Below are 18,415 nucleotides of genomic sequence, written 5' to 3' on the forward strand. Positions count from 1 at the left end.
TCGGTTAAGCGTCCGACTTCAGCCAGGTCACGATCTCGCGGTCCGTGAGTTCGAGCCCCGCGTCGGGCTCTGGGCTGATGGCTCAGAGCCTGGAGCCTGTTTCCGATTCTGTGTCTCCCTCTCTCTCTGCCCCTCCCCCGTTCATGCTCTGTCTCTCTCTGTCCCAAAAATAAATAAACGTTGAAAAAAAAAAATTAAAAAAAAAAAAAATAAAAACAACAGTTCACATTAAACATTTTCCTACATAATTAATTTTTATATATTAATATAAATGGTTGCAATGAACGTGCTATAAATATTAAATACAACTCCAGTTACTTCTTTGTGAAATAATGTTATAAGAGAAATCTCTGACGCTTTCACCACCACCAAATTCCAGTCTTTTTCAGGTTTCTGGCAATTTAGATGCCTGGTGTTTAACAAGCACACTCAACACCTGTGTAACCAACGTCATAGGATTTTTAAAGACATGAAGGTTTGGAATGGTGAAAAAGTTCTAATACTAAAGAGATACCACGAAGCTCACTTTTTAGGTAACTTTCGAAGGCTGCTCCAAAAAAAGAGCAAAATGGAATGTACCAACATATTTACTTGAAAAGATCATCCACAGCATGGTACAGCTTTCTAAGTGCTTCACTTCACAATGGGGATCCACTGGCTTCCAGATGAAGTTCAAGGTTCGTATAACACGGACACTGACTTTGTTCCTGATGTTTGGACAGCTTCTCTTGTCTGCACTTTTTAGAAACACCCTCAATTAGAGTAGGTCCACATATTATTTTCAAAAGTAGTATCACCCAGTTTCCCTTTTGGGTGGGAAGAACGGTCCCCAAATACTAAACTGATCCTGTAACATGGAGCGACCACACAGAAAACAAGCCCAAGGATTCTGGAAACGGTACAAATCTTCTTAATCTAATAGCCATTTTGTTATTTCTTTACCCTGGAAATCCTTCCTAAATGACGAAATAGGAGAGCTAGTGAAATAGCTAACCCTTTCATATAGACAATTAAAACTACCAGTGATTAAATCAAGATGTTTCAGAAACTTCACAGGCTTTCTCAATTCTAAAGAGTACTAATTTCACATATCACTTACTGGACTTATTTTTAAAACAGCTACATAAATTGTTATTGTTTATTGAGTGTTCATTATGTGTACTGCTCTGTGTTGGGTTTTACATAAACTATTTCATTTGTTTCATACAATAATCTCATAAAGCAGAAATTTTAACCCTTCTTTATAAACAGTCTTGTCTAAGTCTACCCAGGTACTGACAAGCCAAGATTCAAATTCAAACTTTTACACCTATACTATTTAAATAAACACATAAAAAATCAAGTGTAAAAAGACAATTAGGATTGTGGTTTCCCACTCTTCAGCTCAACTTACAGATTTGCCTTTCCTTACTACTCCGTTACTCAAAAATTTCCACTGGGGCCTCTCCACTGCCGATGCAGTGTATTTTCCCTGACCCAGCTCTTATCTATCCCTCATGTCTCAATTTAATTGCTATTTCCTCAAAAGAACTATCTTGAGCTTCAAATATAAATTAGTCCCCTCTGTTATTATTCTTTCAAATATACTTCTTCTTTCAGGCTCTTCCCATAATCTGTGTGATTTGTTCCACTGGGCTAAGGACCATGTGTGATATGTTCACCAATCTTCACCCCACTCCTAGACCTGCACACCGAGGGGCTGGAATTCTATCTGTGAAATACAGGTGCTCTTTTGCTGAATGCATACATGGAATGCAAGAAATTAAGTCAAGGACTTCCATAATTTGACTCTACCGTATCTTTTCTATCACATCTTGCTGCTTCAGGTTAATTTCCAGTACCATGTGGAGGTGGCTCCCTCTCTGAAACTATAAATCCTGCCAGCCTTCCAAGTTCAGCTCAAAGCCCACCTCCCCTAAGGCCCTTGGCCTAGACGTACGAAGCCTTCCTTCTATGTCTCATACACTCACACAGCACTTGCTCACCATGCTGCTAGCCCAGCCTCTACCACTAACTGCTCTGCCGTGAATCCTAATTTACTATTCATGCAGGTGGGTCTTCATCTCTACCTAGAGCTACATTGCGCAATACAGTGGTCACTGGGCACATACGACCCATGGGTAAGTCAAACACATTAAATACCATTTAAAATTCAGTTCCTCATGCACATTAGCCACATTTGAAACATTTTATAGTTACACATGCCTAGTGACTACCACACTGGACAGCACAGAAACGGGGCAATTCCACCATCATAGATATTTCTGCGCCTTGAGTATGAGAACTTTATTTTATACTTCTTCCTATCTATACCATGAGGATACTACCTACAGCATCTCATAAACAGTGAGAGTTCAATAAATATTTTAAAGATTAATAAAAAAAATAACTCAGTAGATAAGAAACCTTTGACATGACCCTAATTACGCCATAAACATCTGTCTTCCACGTTAGCAAAGGTCTATACGTTAAACTATTGTTAATCCCTGGGTCAAGCCTTCAGCTGTTTTCCAGTGGTATTCTCTAAGAGTCAACCATACAAATAACATTTCTATGGTATTTTTCAGTTTATGAAGTACCTCACATTCATCATTCAGTTGGCCAGTACAGTTTTCTGAGGAATACGGAAATTCAGGTTAAATCTAATATCTACCAAGTGGCAGATAAGGGCCAGACACAGCGTGAGGTGATTTTCCTGTGTTCTCATCAACCTCACCAAATCAAGAGGAAACTGAGGTTAACAGGGGGTAACCTATCCACATCCAACTGTAACAAAATCTCCATCTTAACCAATGAATGTTCGACTCCTCCTGGGAAGCATTCTTACAGAAACAAAATCAGTATGTTTAATGGAGTGGATGTTGTCGAATAAAATTACAAACTATCCTGTGTTTGAAGAAAAAAGAAAACAGAAAGTAAAGAGAAAAACTTTTCTTGGTAATACGGAAAAATATAGTTAGGTACTAACTTTCAAGATAAACAATGCCTCCCCCCCCCCCCCCCCCCCCCGCTTTAACCAGAAATACAGCCTGTTTATTTTGGAAGTAAGAGGGATAGATTACAGGAAGAAGTACAGGCAATTTTGAAAAATCCAAATCAAACATTCTGAAAGAATCTGCGCAGTAATACTACTGAAAATATCATTATTGTAGGAAACATATACTAAAAAATAGCTGAGGACTAATATTAAGCAATGAGTTATTTCAATTCTTCAGGCCTATAGTATGTATCATCATTTCAAATTATTTCAAATGCTCAACTTATTTCAAACTATTAAATCTTGAATGATCTAAGTGTTTATTGATAATATTAAATCTGGCACTGATAGAAGAGTATTAATGAGGTTTCACCATTAAAAATAAGATTGGGGGGCATAAAAGTCCTTAATGAGTTTCAGTAAATAGGACCCAGAAGAACGAGATGTGCTCCAAACTGCACTGTCTCAACCCACCAAGCCAGTGAACACTCAATCTCAGTTTCTTCAAATATAAAACACTGATGTGCTTTTTAAATCCACCGCAGAGAAGAGAAACTACTGTACTTGTTAGACTTCTTTCTAATCTCTGCTATAACTTCTTCAAGAAAAACAACATCATTGATGAGAAAAGAGGCCCTTCACTTATCCAACTTTTTTTTTTTTTTTTTTTGAGGTTGTCTCTTATTTACACCCAAGCTCTCATTCACAAAAAGGGACTGAAAGACTGATATACAAGGCATCAAAGCATTCTTCAGAAGACCCAGGACCCACTATGGTGACTGCCAGGAGATCATTCCCAACACTCCCTCAAAAAAAGGCAGCAGTCACAAGGGGAAAGGAAGTGGACGCTGTCAGAGGCAGCAGGTGCGTTCTGAGGCCAGCAGCCTTTTGTTTTTAATGAGGCGCTGTTACGGTCTCCAATTGTGTGCCACAAGGGAGCAAGACATCCGAGGGCTTCTTAATTTCTAGAAGCATCATTTAGATGTAGGTCTGCTACCTTCTTTAGGCAGAAAAGCTTAAGGGTGTCGGGCTTAAAAGGCTTAAAAAGAGTAAGTATTCATGTGTTCCAGTTTAAAAAATAAATTATTAGGGGAGCCTGGGTGGCTCAGTGGGTTAAGCATCCAACTCTTGGTTTCAGCTCCGGTCACGATCTCATGGTTCATAGGTTCAAGTCCCGGACTAGCCTCTGCGCTGACAGTGTGGAGCCTGCTGTGGATTCTCTCTCTCTCACCCTCTCTCTCTGCCCCTCCCCAACTCATGCGTATGTGTGCTCTCTCGGTCTCTCAAAATAAATAAACTTAAAAGAAATAAAATAAAATATTAAAAGAAAAACCCCACAATTAGAAAAAGTGAAAATACAGTAATATAAAACTGGATTCCATGACTCTTTTGGTAGGGGAGGGGGCAACGAGAGAAGAGTGGTAATTAAACACTCTTGCTTCTCCCGACTCTTCTGTATACTGTAGACATTTCTTTTATTAGCTTCCTTTTTCGCTTGTTACATGAAAGCAGAAGTGTCAGAAAGAATACAGTGTCTTCTAGTATCTTCCCAGAGTACTCAAGTACCATGAAAAGAAAGGAGGGAACGATACATGTGTCAGCCCTGTGGTGTCCTACTTAAAGAGGGCAGCAGTGTCAGGATAAGAACAGAGTGACTATGTTCCCTGTAACTATGAATCAGCTAACGCTACAAAGTGTCAAGTTTTCAGCCGCTTTACACCAGACCCATCCGACACCTACCGAAGCTACACTCCTGAAAATGCCCTGATCACCTTCAAAGCAGGATGTTTCATCCGAGTCCCTCCACAACCTTGGGACAAGTGAGGAGAAAGTCAAAAGCAGCCTCAAACTACCTTTGGCTAGGAAGCTGAGGGTTTTCTGGTCCACTAAAAAGAAGACGATCGGTGACACTGCCCCCCCCCCCCTTACCATCGGTCCGGGACGAACCTCAAAGAGTTGTATTTACAAAGCATCTACAGAGCCACATTGTGTGTGCCCGTGTACCTTACGCGGATGCAGGATGTGGACACACGGGTGAAGTCCTTCGAGTTGCAAGAACTCCTAGGGAAGGGGTGGGAAGGAGGGCGAAAAAAGTCGCTCCGTTTTGATTTTCCGAGGTCACTTCTAGGGACTCGCCCGCGACCGCGTTCCGGTAGCGGCAAGCGGGCCCTGCGGCGGCCGCCAACCCTCCGGCCCCGACCTCGCTCGGTCCCCTCCGGCGAGGGGCGCGCGGGCCGGGACCTGCCCCTTAGATATCAGCTCGCGGCTCGGCTCCGCCCCTGCCCGCCCCCGAAGACCCCCGGGGGCGACCGAGGCGGCGGCGCCGCCGGCGCCCGACTCACATGTGCGGATTCCTCCTGAAGGCGTTGGTGATGTCCTTCACTACCCGCTGCACCAGCACCGCCACCTCCTCGCTCGTCTCGGCCATGTTGGTGGCGGCCGCGGCGGCTCGGGCGCGCCTCCGGGAGAGCGCCGGACGGCCGGCGGGAGTTCCGCGGGGAGCGCGCGCGTGTGCGCCGGTTTGGCCGCGCTCCCGCCCCCGCCGCAGTCGCGGCCGCCGCCGCAGCCGCCGCCGCCGCCGCCGCCGAGCACTTCCGGGTCACGCCGCCGGAGGCCGGGGCGTGGCGCCAGCCGCCCACTGGGGCTGAGGCCGCCTGGTTGGTCCCCGACTTTTGCTGGTACCCGAGTTTCCAAGTGTCCCGGAAGATGCTGCAGAGTTACTTGAGGTCAATGTTTTACACGTTTTATGTTAATTTGTAGTCCACTCAGGGCCGAGGAGGGAGGAGTCTTGCTAAAGTCAACCTTCCGGAGCCAGAGTCAGTCTGAACCCCACCCCCGACGCCGCCCGGGCCACCCACTGTCAACTGCTCTGGGAACCAGCCCCCGGGAGCTTCTGGAGGAAAGTTTAACTGAGAGCGCAGGTCCTCTGGAGCTGTTAATCCCCGAGTGTTTGAGAGCCTCTTCGCTTTATTTTCCCAACTGGAGGGACGAGGCGGTCCGCAGACGCTGGTGGCGGAGTGAGCCCCAATTGGACCGTGTTGGTGACCTTGTTTTGTACCCGCGTGCCAATCTCGCCCTCCGAGCAGCCATTTTCAACAACTGAATTAAGAAAAATTTAATTAATCCATTAAAAGAGGAAAAAGGAAAGTTATTTGCCACCCGGATATAGGGTGTGGACATACAGAAATATGTTTTAGATTTTCTACTTTGAGTGTACTTCATTTTGTACATCATTTGGCGTGCTTTGAACGTTGCGTGTCAGTTTTGGAGTTAGAAAACCAAGATCCTGACGAAGTTTGCGCTTAATAGCCATTAACCCTGCTACAAAAAATTTTTTAAGAAAACCTAGCTTTCTACTTCATTTAGATTTTGAAATGCCATAATTTTCACAGATCAGCTTTCCCTTCACCCTTCTGTGGTAGAAAAATCTGGGTGCCTTTGGTTCACTTATTTTTACTTAATCCTTGCTTGAGATCCGTATCTTAAAAAAAAAAAAAAAAAACTTTTTAAAATCAAGCTCATAGTCTGTTTACTGTGAAACAATGTGGCACATTTGAAGGAGGATTGATGATTGTGAAAGTAGAAACCATACATTTGTTGCCAAATTCGTGAGTGAGAAATATAAACGAATTATATCCAGCGGATGCTATTCCCTGTGGGTATGTTTGTAAAGGTTAGTTAGACCTGCTGTCTGGACACCGGCCTTCTGGTTTTAAAAGAAATGAATTAGAAGGTTCATAAAATTGTATAAAAGCCAGGTGGGACATTTGAGTAAATGGAAACAATCCTTAACCTCTTGACAGGTTCCCAAATGAGGCAATGACGTGAATGAATGTGTGTTTAGATTCCAAGGCCAAGGATTACTTCAGATATCCTAGTTACTCTTTAAGAATGTGATACCAATCCTCAAATGGTTCGTGTTACAACTGGCAAGTCTTCTTGGTCTTCACTTAAAGCCTTGCATCCTTTCCTAACAAAAGATGGAAAATAAATCCTGACTTCCCAAAAATACAAACATTTTTTTTTCAGAGACTTCCATTTTTATCTTAAAAATCAGTGGGATTTGGGGGCACTGGGTGGCTCAGTCGGTTAAGCCTCCAACTCTTGGTTTCGGGTCAGGTCATGATCTCATGATTAATGAGTTCAAACCCCACATCGGGCTCTGCCCTGGCGGTGCCGAGGCTGCTTGGGGTTCTCTCTGTCCCATCTCTTTCTGCCTTCCCCGACCCCCGCCCCCGCCCCCACAATCTCTGGGTCTCTCCAAAATAAAACATTAAAAAAAAATGAGATTTAAATTTTTCACTCTAATATATTTAACAGGAAAAAACCCACAAACTTTGTCCTTAGATCCCGAAGTAAAATTGATATTCCAGAAACATAATTAATTTTTCTGTTTTTCTATTTATGCCCTCCCACAAACACACACCTAGGTGCACACACACCTTCTTTGAACTCATTTGAAAGGCATGAATTATATCTCATGTTTCTTCTAAGAATTCACAAATTGTTTCACCCAATTTTGGATTTATGTTTAGAACTGAAATTTTTTTAGAATTGGAGCATATTAGAACTGTAATCTAGCCCTCTAATTCTGCATATAAAGAAATAGATTCAAAGAAGAATGTAAATTCATGAGACTTTATAATGATATGTATATAAGGAGAGGATGTGATAAATTTAGCATGATTTGTTGAAAAGATTTGTTGAAATCTTTTGTCAAAGATTTACATTCAGGGATCTGCAAAATATATTTACTGCTAATAATGAAATATTGTAAATACCTTAAATGCCCAACATTGGGAATTGAGTAAATTATAGTAAATCTATAAGATCAAATACTATTTGTCATTTAAAAGCACATTAAAACTAAAAGAGTATATACCAAACTCTTAGTGGGAGATATATTTATAGGAGAATTTTACTAAGTAACTCAAAGAACAAAGTATAATATTTATAATTTAAGAAGAATTTTAGAAGTTTATGTTAATAAAAATATTTGTTAGTCAACTATCTCATATGCATATTAATTTTCTTAGAGATATTGATTTTTTTTTTAACATTTATTTGTTTTTGAGACAGAGAGAGACAGAGCATGAACAGGGGAGGGGCAGAGAGAGAGGGAGACACAGAATCGGAAACAGGCTCCAGGCTCTGAGCCATCAGCACAAAGCCCGATGTGGGGCTCGAACTCACGGACCGTGAGATCATGAAGAGATATTGATTTTTAAGTGACCTCTAGTTGTTCACATATCTGTGAATATATTTTGACAGTCCACCCCCCTCAGAATCATGCTTTTCATTATTTTAGAAGACTATTGGATAATGGGGAAAAGGTAGATACATAATGACAAAAAAAAATACCAAAACAGCATGCAAGACGATGCTAATTATGTATATGTAAAACAAATTGTATGTAATATCAATGTAATCACATATACATACATATAATAGACTGGGAGTTTATAAACTGAAATGTTAACAGTTGTTATCACTATATGATGGAATTACTTGAGATAATTAAGACCTATGTACATTCTTTATGTTCTTCTGGATGTTCCAGATTTTCTACGATGAAAAACCTAATGTACGTATTAAGGGCCTTGGAAGGAAAGAAAACAAGGTGATTTTAATGATGAGCCTAGTAATTTCTTTCGTGAAGTGCTATAAAGAAACTTATAATCTCTTTCAATCTTCACTCTATTATTCTACTTCTAACACTCTGATGTGTTGTTTATTTATTTATTTGGGTTGGACTCCATTTCCCATGGTAACGTTACACAAGATAGAGTGTAAATAGTACTAAACATGTTCTTGCCATGCGCCGTTATTACAAAAGCAAACTTCTTTCCACCATTAAGAAAAAGTAAATGTTCAATTTGAAATGATTCCTTATAATATTACCATTGTAAGTAACTATGTAATTACAGTGTGCCAAACCACAGCCGTATCAGTATCGTATTAACCTAAAATCCAAGAATTTACTGGCAAAGAAATAGAAGGGAAATAAGGATGCTAGTCAGAAAGCTTCAGTATCAATGTCTTTTAATGAATTCTTAAAAGAGGCCAACAGGAGTGATAATCATTTTTGAAGTTTTTATTAAATACCACTTCAGGAAAAAGAAAAGAAATTAGTAAATGATTTTTTTCTTTTTTAGAGAGTGCACATATGAGCAGGGGAAGGGCAGAGGGAGGGAGAGACAGAGGGGAAGAGGGAGAGAGAGAGAGACAGAGAGACAGAGAGAGAGAGAGAGAGAGAGAGAGAGAACCTTAAGCAGGCTCCATGCTCAGTGCAGACCCCAACACAATGCCTGATCTCATGACCCTGGGACCATGACCTGAGCCAAAATCAAGAGTTGGTCACTCACCTGACTGAGCCACCCAGGTGCCCCAATAAATGAATTTTAAATGGCATGTGCATTAAACTGAGGAGAGTTTTGGTATACCCTTTGCCTTGGGGTGTGGGTTTATTTTCCCCAAAGAAAATTTCATGGATAATGAAGTATGATTTTTTTTTTTTTTTTTGTATTTTCAGAGCGAGAACATGCATGCACAGGAGAGGGGCAGAGAGAGGGAAAAAGAGAGAATCCCAAGCAGGCTCTGGATTGTCTGTGCAGAACCTCACAGTGGGGCTGGAACTCACGAACCTTGAGATCATGACCTGAGCCCAGATAAACAGTCGGATGTTCAACTGACTGAGCCACTTAGACGCCCCTCTCAAGTACTATGTTTTTACACTTAGTTGATATTGTTAGCCCTTCATTAATTGTTGAGATAAAGATGAGAATGCATTTGATACCATCTTTAAACTTGGAAGCACTATGTAAATGATTACTTATTTCTGTGACTAAAGAAAGCCTCATTACAAGTAAATCAGTATTGGGGCACCTTGGTGGCTCAGTTGATTGAGTGTCCAACTCTTGATTTCAGCTCAGGTCATGATCCCAAGGTCATGGGATGGAGCATCTCATTGGGCTCTGTGCTGAGCACAGAACCTACTTAAAATTCTCTCTCTCTCTCTCTCTCTCTCTCTCTCTCCCCCTCCCTCCCTTCTCCCCAACTTGCATGCATGCTCTCTTTCTCTAAAATTAAAATAAGATCAATAAGTAAATCAGTATTAAAACACAACAGTAAACTAAGATAAGGCAAATACTAACCTTTAATATGAAACTGTTTAACATTATTAAAGAAAATTATACTGATTATAATAAGCCTCCTGCTTAAAACATGAAGGTTTTTTAACCTGACAGAGTTGGTAAACGTGATCAAGATGCTAATCATGAAGGTGATTTAAATAGGCAGTTAATGCTGATATTAGAATCCCCGAGGTTACAGAAGTGAGGATACTAGTTGCATAATAAGGTTTTTGTTGCTGACTAAGTGATGTTTTATTTTTCTTGACATTTGATAGTCTGAAAATATCATCCTTTTGCTTGGCCCTCTTCTTTCTTCCTGCCACAGAGGCCCAGGAGACCCATGATGTAATCTCCAGAAAAGAACAGAAGAAGCTGTGTGAGAGAAAATACAGAGAAAAAGAGGCGGTCCAGGACTTGTATGTGGAAATAGCTAGGGAGACAGGTATGTTTCCATAATGCAATGAATGTTTCATGTATACTGAAGATGTCAAATTGTTGTAGGAGTTTTCTTAGTAATATGCCTCCCATTGGATGGTTAAGTGAAACAAGTTCCCAATTGTGAGTACATTCTTAGGGCTTTTTTTCTGTTTGCTGTTCTGTTTGTTCCTTGGTATAAATATTATTATATTAAAACCTTAGAGTTAGGTTAAAAAATCATTTAGAAAGTTAGTAAAAGGTTCATTTGACTACAGCAGAGTTTCAGTCTGAGACTTCTGCAGTAATTGCCTAAAAGTAAGACAAGGCTGGGGCGCCTGGGTGGCTTAATTGGTGAAGCATCTGGCTTCGGCTCAGGTCATGATCTCACGGTCCATGGGTTCGAGCCCTGTGTCGGGCTCTTTGCTGACAGCTCAGAGCCTGCAGCCTGATTTGGATTCTGTGTCTCTTTCTCTGTCTCTGACCCTTCCCCGCTTGTGCTCTCTCTCTCAAAAATAAATAAACATTAAAAAAAAATTAAAAAAAAGAAAGTAAGACAAGGTTGTACCTCCTCGTCTTTCATCTCCTTCTTAATTTACAACCCAGAATTTTGGTTACAAACATATACCATATTTCTCAGTTTCTTCTTGTTTTCCTATTTTAAGCCAGTGCTGACACTTGTCAAAATTAACGTTAGGCCCAAATTACCCATAGGAAATGATGAGCATTCTTTGTTAAATACTGAATTATGTTCTTACTTGAGTATAGCATTTATAGAGAAGTATAGTCCCATTGTCTAAGTTTTAGGAAGAAATGCCATAGAGTAACTCCCCAATTTTTGCCGACTTTAGGCACTTTAATTTCTCTGGTAAGTCTCCCAAATCACCATCAGTGCGCAAAAAGGCCAGTGCAAAATATGGGCTGTTTGGTTTATAGATGGAGAAGGTGACTACCATTGCTGAAAGAATGAGAGTCCAAGCAGTTGCACTTATTTATTCCACAAATTTTAATGACTGTTGCTGTGTATAAGATGCTGTGTCAACGGCTGGGTATACAATGGTGAGAAAAACAGACATTCTTGCCTTGTTGTGGGACTTACAGTCTGATGGAAGACCTACACAATATTCAAGTAAACAGACAAATGTATAACAACAAACTGTAATACAAGGCACAGAAGGGAAAGGCAGAGTACCATATAGATGATAATAGTGTGGGGGTAAGGGCATGGCTTTAGAAAATGTGATCAGGGTAGTCTGTTCTGTGTGGTGATACTTAAGCTGAAACATGAAAGATGACAAGGAACCAGCCCGGTGAAAAGCAGGGAAAGAGCCACACCAGCAGTGGAAACAATATGTGTGAAGGCTCTAAGAAGAAAAGAGCTTACGTAGCCTGTCTCAGTAACCGAAAGAAGACCAAACTAGTAACTTTTACTGGCCTGACAATGTTTGTAAAGTGATTTCAGATTCAGTATTGCTGTCACTTGAATGTCAACTATAAGCATTATTACCTAGCTCCAGTTTTTCTTCCTTTCTATATCCGTTTTGTTTTCTACATGCTACACTGGGCAGCTCGCTATGGGCAGCTCATGTTGCATGGTTATCTGGTATACCATGAATCAGGTATTTAGCCCGGGCAGCCCAGTAGCAAGCCTGGAACTATTTCTCAAATGGGTAATATTTATCTGTAGAAGATGAATAGGTGGCTTTTTCCCCAAACCTTAGGGAAAAAGCCTTTTTCCCTAACCTTAAGGTATTGCCATGATTTTTTCCTCCCTGCTATTGGGTCTTCTGGATCATATGGCCCAAGATCAGCTTTCCTGGAAGCTCTGGGGTCCATTCAAAACTATGAATTACTCAGCAAATTACTCAAACTAGAACATTCACATGGAGTATATCTTGCCTCCTGAATCCAAAGTGACCCATGTGTCTCTTTCTCCGTGGCAGAGTGTGCAAGATGAAGCAACTTGCCCTTCACCTTGGTAGAAATATTTTGACATGTCCCAGATGACTGAACTCTTGGCAACTTCACTATGATTTCAGTCCCTTGAATGTTTTAAGGTTTATCTTCCATCCCCTGTCATATAAATTCTTCCCAAGGAATATAGAGTATTTGCTACTTACTACACATGAAGTCAAATACCTCAGAGGAAAGGACTAAAACTATCATTGTATACTCATAGACTTGTATATTCTTGTCGCACATATCACATGTAACTAATGGTTGTGTTATTCGTTCAGGATCTTTACCCTTGTATAGAAGATCAGCTCCACAAGTGCTAGAACCCTGTTTGTCCTGTTGGTGTTGTATCCCTGTGCCTCGCCTTGCATGTAGTGGGCTCTCAATTAGTACTTAAATAAATGGATAGAGGGATGAAAGGAAAGGTTGGGGGGAAAATAGGAAAGGACAGAATAGCTAACACATAATATAGATGTAATAAAGAAGCAGTAGAGGAAGTCACCTAGGAATTTAGTCAGAGGCTTAATCATAGGAAACTCAAGGCCGTATTTCTGCAGTTGAAATTTTTCTGGAAGGCGTCAGGGAGCCATTAAAGGGGTTTATGTTTCTTGGCTGACATTCACTCATTCTTCAAAAGTGCTCTCATTACTTTATACTGTAGTTAGTTATCCATACATATGTAAATAAGCACACATATTTGTACATACACATTTCGAGTTTTATTTCATGACACAGTGAGAGAATCCATTTCATTTTTGTTTTCCTAGCACCTGGCATATTACCTGAGCATAATGAGCATTTCAACATTGGTTAGATGAATAAATAAAGACCCAATTAAAATACTACCTCTATTATGAAGACTTCTTTGATCACCCCAGGTGGTAATACTCTCCTATATTCTTAAGTCCATTGTACTTTATGTAGCCTTTGCTTGGCACTTTTCATTTTGTTTTATGGAATCGTCAACTTCATTTTTGTAGCCCAACAACATAGTACAGTTTCTTATATGAAGCAGACGTTAAGTATATATTTATTGAGTGGCAAAAAGACAGTATGTTTACTCTTTTATTGTTAATGTTATAGGTAGCAAATAACTATACAATGAAAATCATAATTCTTAAAATTTATTCCATTGTGATTCTCATAGATTTATTCTATAATGTTATTTTCACAAATTGAGTGGGAGTGGATGATACAGGAAAACTTTTGTTTTGGAAAAAGTTACAAATCATGTTAAATCTTTTTTAAAAACCCTTTTTAAATTGAGATAATCACATACCATAAAGTTCACACTTTTAACGTGTAAAATGTAGTTGTTTTTAGTATACTCACAAGGTTGTAAAACCATCACCACTATGTAATTCAGAACATTTTCATCACCCCTTACCAAATCTGGTTCTCGTGTTAGCTTTGTCACTTCAGATTCTAGGGTTTGTTTTCTTTCCATCTAGCATGCCTTCTAATCTTTTGTTGAAAACTGGACGTGATATCTGGGGCAATAGAAACTGAGGGAAATAGGCCTTTAGTAAGAGGTTTTATGTTTTTGTAGTTAGGAGCTGGACTGTGTTTCATGTCATAGCTGTAGCTACAGCTGTAGGGGCCACAGGACTCCATTTACTCAGGTGCATTTCCTTAGGTTTCCCTAAGAATTCCTTCTTACATAGAATTTGTGTCTGGACACTCTTTCAGTTATAATCCGCTATGATTATACTGGAACCCTGTTGATGTGGCGCTAAGATGTTGTGGGAGAGGAATTGTTCTGTAATTTTATGAATGACTCTCAGTCTCTAGTGGGCTTGAGTTCTTGGGCTGTCACTTTCAGAAGTGCTCCTTAGCTTTTTGATCTTTTTCCTCTTAGGTTAAATAGGATTTCAAGAGGGGCTGGAGTTGGCTAATTGCCCTTCCCTGGGTCATGTAAGGGTCTGGTAACATCATTTTACTTGGAGCATTGGCCTTTATTACAGAGAATGCTTTGGGTGTATTTCAAAATGGTAATTTAAAGTGGGTAGGTATTTTGGGAGGTCATTACCATGAGAACCTGGTGGGGTTCCTTGAGGTAAAACTCATAAGAGTCTTTGGGTTCCCCTAAGATTGGGTCCCCAAGGAGCTTCTCAGTCTTGACCTGGTACACACTCAGTGTCCAGCGATTTGTGAAGATTATCTCTTAAGTATTCATAGCAGTTTAAGACTCCACCATCTTTGCTCCACATAAGCTGATCTCAGCTGTGATTCTCTGTGTTTGGCTGTCTCTCAGATTTCTGGGTGATGGTTTGTCCTGTGATCTTAATTCTCTGATGGGTCTAAGAAAAGTCATTTATTTTCAGTTTGTTTACCTTTAGTCTTGTTTTAAAGATGTAGGTGAAGACTTCCAAGCTGTGTACATTTTGTAGCTGAAACCAGAAGTTCCAAACTTTTTTTAAAGTGCTAAATAGAACATAGTTTAGACTTTGTGGGGTTGTATGGCCTCTATTCCAGTTACTCAACTCGAGTGCTGTTGTAGCATAAAAGCAACCATGGGCAATACATAAATGGATGGGAATTTATATATTGTTTTTCTTTTATAAATTTTTTAAAAGCTTATCTATTTATTTTGAGAGACAAAGGGAGAAGGGGAGGGGCGGAGGGTGAGGGAGAGAGATAATCCCAAGCAGGCTCTGCACTGTCAGCCCAGAGCTGAATGTGGGGCTCAAACTCATGAGCCATGAGATCATGAACTGACCCAAAACCAAGAGTTGGATGCTTAACTGACTGAGCCACCCATGTGCCGCTATTATTGTTAAGTTGTCATTTTGTCTTTCCATTCTGTCAGTTTTTGCCTCCTGTATTGGGGCTTTGTTGATGGGTGCATGTATGTTTAAAATTGTTTTGTCTTCTTGGGGCACTTGGGTGGCTCAGTCGGTTGAGCGTCCAACTTTGGCTCAGGTCATGATCTCGTGGTCTGTGGGCTTGAGCCCCACATTGGGCTCTGTGCTGATGGCTCAGAGCCTGGAGCCTGTTTCAGATCTGTGTCTCCCACTCTCTCTGCCCCTCCCCCACTCATGCTCACTCTCTCTCTCTCTTTTTTAAAAATGAATAAACATTTTTTAAAAATTAAAAAAATTGTTATGTCTTCTTGATAGATAAGTCCTTTTGTCATTATAAAATATCCTTCTTTGTCTCTAGTAACAAATTTTGTGTTAAAGTCTATTTTTTTTGTGGTATTAGTATAGCTACTCCAGTTCTTTTTTGTGTACCATTTGTGTGGTGTATCATTTCCCATCCTTTTCTTTTCCTTCTTTTTTTTTTATAATTTATTTGTTTTTTAATTTACATCCAAATTAGCATATAGTGCAGTGATTTCAGGGGTAGATCCTTAATGCCCCTTACCCATTTAGCCCATCCCCCCCTCCCACAACCCCTCCAGCAACCCTCTGTTTGTTCTCTGTAGTTTTTTTTTTAACGTTTATTTATTTTTGAGACAGAGAGAGACAGAGCATGAACAGGGGAGGGGCAGAGAGAGAGGGAGACACAGAATCTGAAACAGGCTCCAGGCTCTGAGCTGTCAGCACAGAGCCCGACGCGGGGCTCGAACTCACGGACCGTGAGATCATGACCTGAGCCAAAGTCGGACACTTAACCGACCAAGCCACCCAGGCGCCCCCTGTTCTCTGTATTTAAGAGTCTCTTGTATTTTGTTCCCCTCCCTGTTTTTATATTATTTTTGCTTCCCTTCCCATATGTTTATCTGTTTTGTATCTTAAATTCCTCATATGAGTGAAATCATATGATATTTGTCTTTCTCTGACTAATTTCACTTAGCATAATACCCTCTAGTTCCATCCACCTAGTTGCAAATGACAAGATTTCATTCTTTTTGATTGCTAAGTAATCACTGTATGTGTGTATACATATATATGTACATATATATGTATATGTACGTATATATATATATATATGTATATGTATGTATATGTGTGTATATATATATATACACACCACATCTTCTTTTTCCATTCATCTGTTGATGGACATTTGGGCTCTTTCCATACTTTGGCTAGTGTTAATAGCACTGCTATAAACATTGGGGTGCATGTGCCCCCTTCAAAACAGCACACTTGTGTCCCTTGGATAAATACCTAGTAGTGTAGTTGCTGGGTCGTAGGGTAGTTCTATTTTTAATTTTTTGAGGAACCTCCATACTGTTTTCCAGAGCAGCTGCACCAGTTTTCATTCCCACCAGCAGTGCAAAAGAGACCTTCTTTCTCTGCATCCTTGCCAACATCTGTTGTTGCCTGAGTTGTTAACGTTAGCCATTCTCACAGGTGTGCGGTCGTATCTCATTGTGGTTTTGATTTGTATTTCCCTGATGATGAGTGATTTTGAGCCTTTTTTTTCATGTGTTGGTTGGCCATCTGGATGTCTTCTTTGGAGAAGTGTCTATTCATGTCTTTTGCCCATTTCTTCACTGGATTATTTGTTTTTTGGATGTTGAGTTTGATAAGTTCTTTATAGATTTTGGATACTAACCCTTTATCTGATATGTTGTTTGCAAATATCTTCTCCCATTCCATCAGTTGCCTTTTAGTTTTGCTGATTGTTTGCTTTGCTGTGCAGAAGTTTTTATTTGGCTGAGGTCCCAATAGTTCATTTTTGCTTTTGTTTCCCTTGCCTCCGGAGACGTGTTGATTAAGAAGTTGCTGTGGCTGAAATCAGAGAGGTTTTTGCCTGCTTTCTTCTCTACGATTTTGATGGATTTCTTTCTTACGTTTAGGTCTTTCATCCATTTTGAGTTTATTTTTATGTATGGTGTAAGAAAGTAGTCCAGATGAGGAGCACCTGGGTGACTCAGTCAGTGAAGCATCCGAATTCGGCTCAGGTCATGATCTCACAGTTCATGGGTTTGAGCCTCGCATCAGTCTCTGTGCTGACAGCTCAGAGCCTGGAGGCTGCTTCAGATTCTGTATCTCCTTTTCTCTCTGCCCCTCCCCTGTTTTCTCTCTCTCGCTTTCAAAAATAAACAATAAAAAAAAATTATTTTTTGAAAAGAAAGTGGTCCAGGTTCATTTTTCTGCATGTTCCTGTCCAGTTTTCCCAGCACCATTTGCTGAAGAGACTGTCTTTATTCCCTTGAATATTCTTTCCTGCTTTGTTGAAGATTAGTTGGCCATACATTTGTGGGTCCATTTCTGGGTTCTCTATTCTGTTCCATTGATCTGAGTGTCTTTCTTGTGCCAGTACCATACTTTCTTGATGATTATAGCTTTGTAATACTGCTTGAAGCCCAGGGATTGTGATGCCTCCAGCTTTGGTTTTCTTTTTCAAGATTACTTTGGCTATTCAGGGTCTTTTCTGGTTCCATACAAATTTTAGGATTGTTTGTTCTAGCTCTGTGAAGACTGCTGGTGTTATTTTGAAAGGGGTCACCTATCCTTTTCCTTTCAAGTTATTTATGTCTTTTTTTTAAATGTTTTTATTAATTTTTGAGACAGAGAGAGACAGAGCATGAGCAGGGGAGGGGCAGAGAGAGAGGGAGGCACAGAATCTGAAGCAGGCTCCAGGCTCTGAGCTGTCAGCACAGAGCCCAATGCAGGGCCCGAACTCACAGACTGTGAGATCATGACCTGAGCTGAAGTCGGATGCTTTACGAACTGAGCCACCCAGATGCCTCCCCTCCACCAAGTTACTTATGTCTCAAATCTATTCCTCTATTCCTCTATTATTATTTATTCCTCTATTATTTCCTTGATTTGTATTAAAATAGATACAATGTACCATTTTAATTAGCTTTTTTAATTTGTTTTTTGAGTTACATTTTTGTTGGGTTTCCTAGGGATTACAATTAAAATCTTGCTTTATAACAATATAGTTCATAGTAAAAATAACTTAATTTACAGTAGTGTACAAAATCTTGGCTCCTATATATTTTCACTCCCTCCTTTCTCCTTTGTGCTGTTAG

At 40.2% G+C, this 18,415-nt stretch overlaps 2 protein-coding genes across 5 annotated transcripts in view; one reads left to right on the plus strand and one right to left on the minus strand.

The window, feature by feature from the left end:
- The window catches only part of PTAR1 (protein prenyltransferase alpha subunit repeat containing 1), a 51,137-nt gene extending 45,429 nt beyond the window's left edge, over positions 1–5,708 (minus strand). For both annotated transcript variants that reach the window (XM_045468460.1, XM_045468461.1), the window contains exon 1: positions 5,320–5,708. In XM_045468460.1, coding sequence (XP_045324416.1) covers positions 5,320–5,405 — 86 coding nt within the window. In that variant the 5' untranslated portion in view covers positions 5,406–5,708. The remainder of the gene's footprint in view (positions 1–5,319) is intronic.
- MAMDC2 (MAM domain containing 2) overlaps positions 5,590–18,415 on the plus strand; it is a 403,751-nt gene continuing 390,925 nt past the window's right edge. For all 3 annotated transcript variants that reach the window (XM_045468454.1, XM_045468452.1, XM_045468451.1), the window contains exons 1-2: positions 5,590–5,703; positions 10,436–10,552. The gene's annotated coding sequence lies outside the window, so the exon portion shown is untranslated. The remainder of the gene's footprint in view (positions 5,704–10,435; positions 10,553–18,415) is intronic.

Source organism: Leopardus geoffroyi, chromosome D4 (genome assembly GCF_018350155.1).
Source record: "Leopardus geoffroyi isolate Oge1 chromosome D4, O.geoffroyi_Oge1_pat1.0, whole genome shotgun sequence".
NCBI classification, from domain to species: domain Eukaryota; kingdom Metazoa; phylum Chordata; class Mammalia; order Carnivora; family Felidae; genus Leopardus; species Leopardus geoffroyi.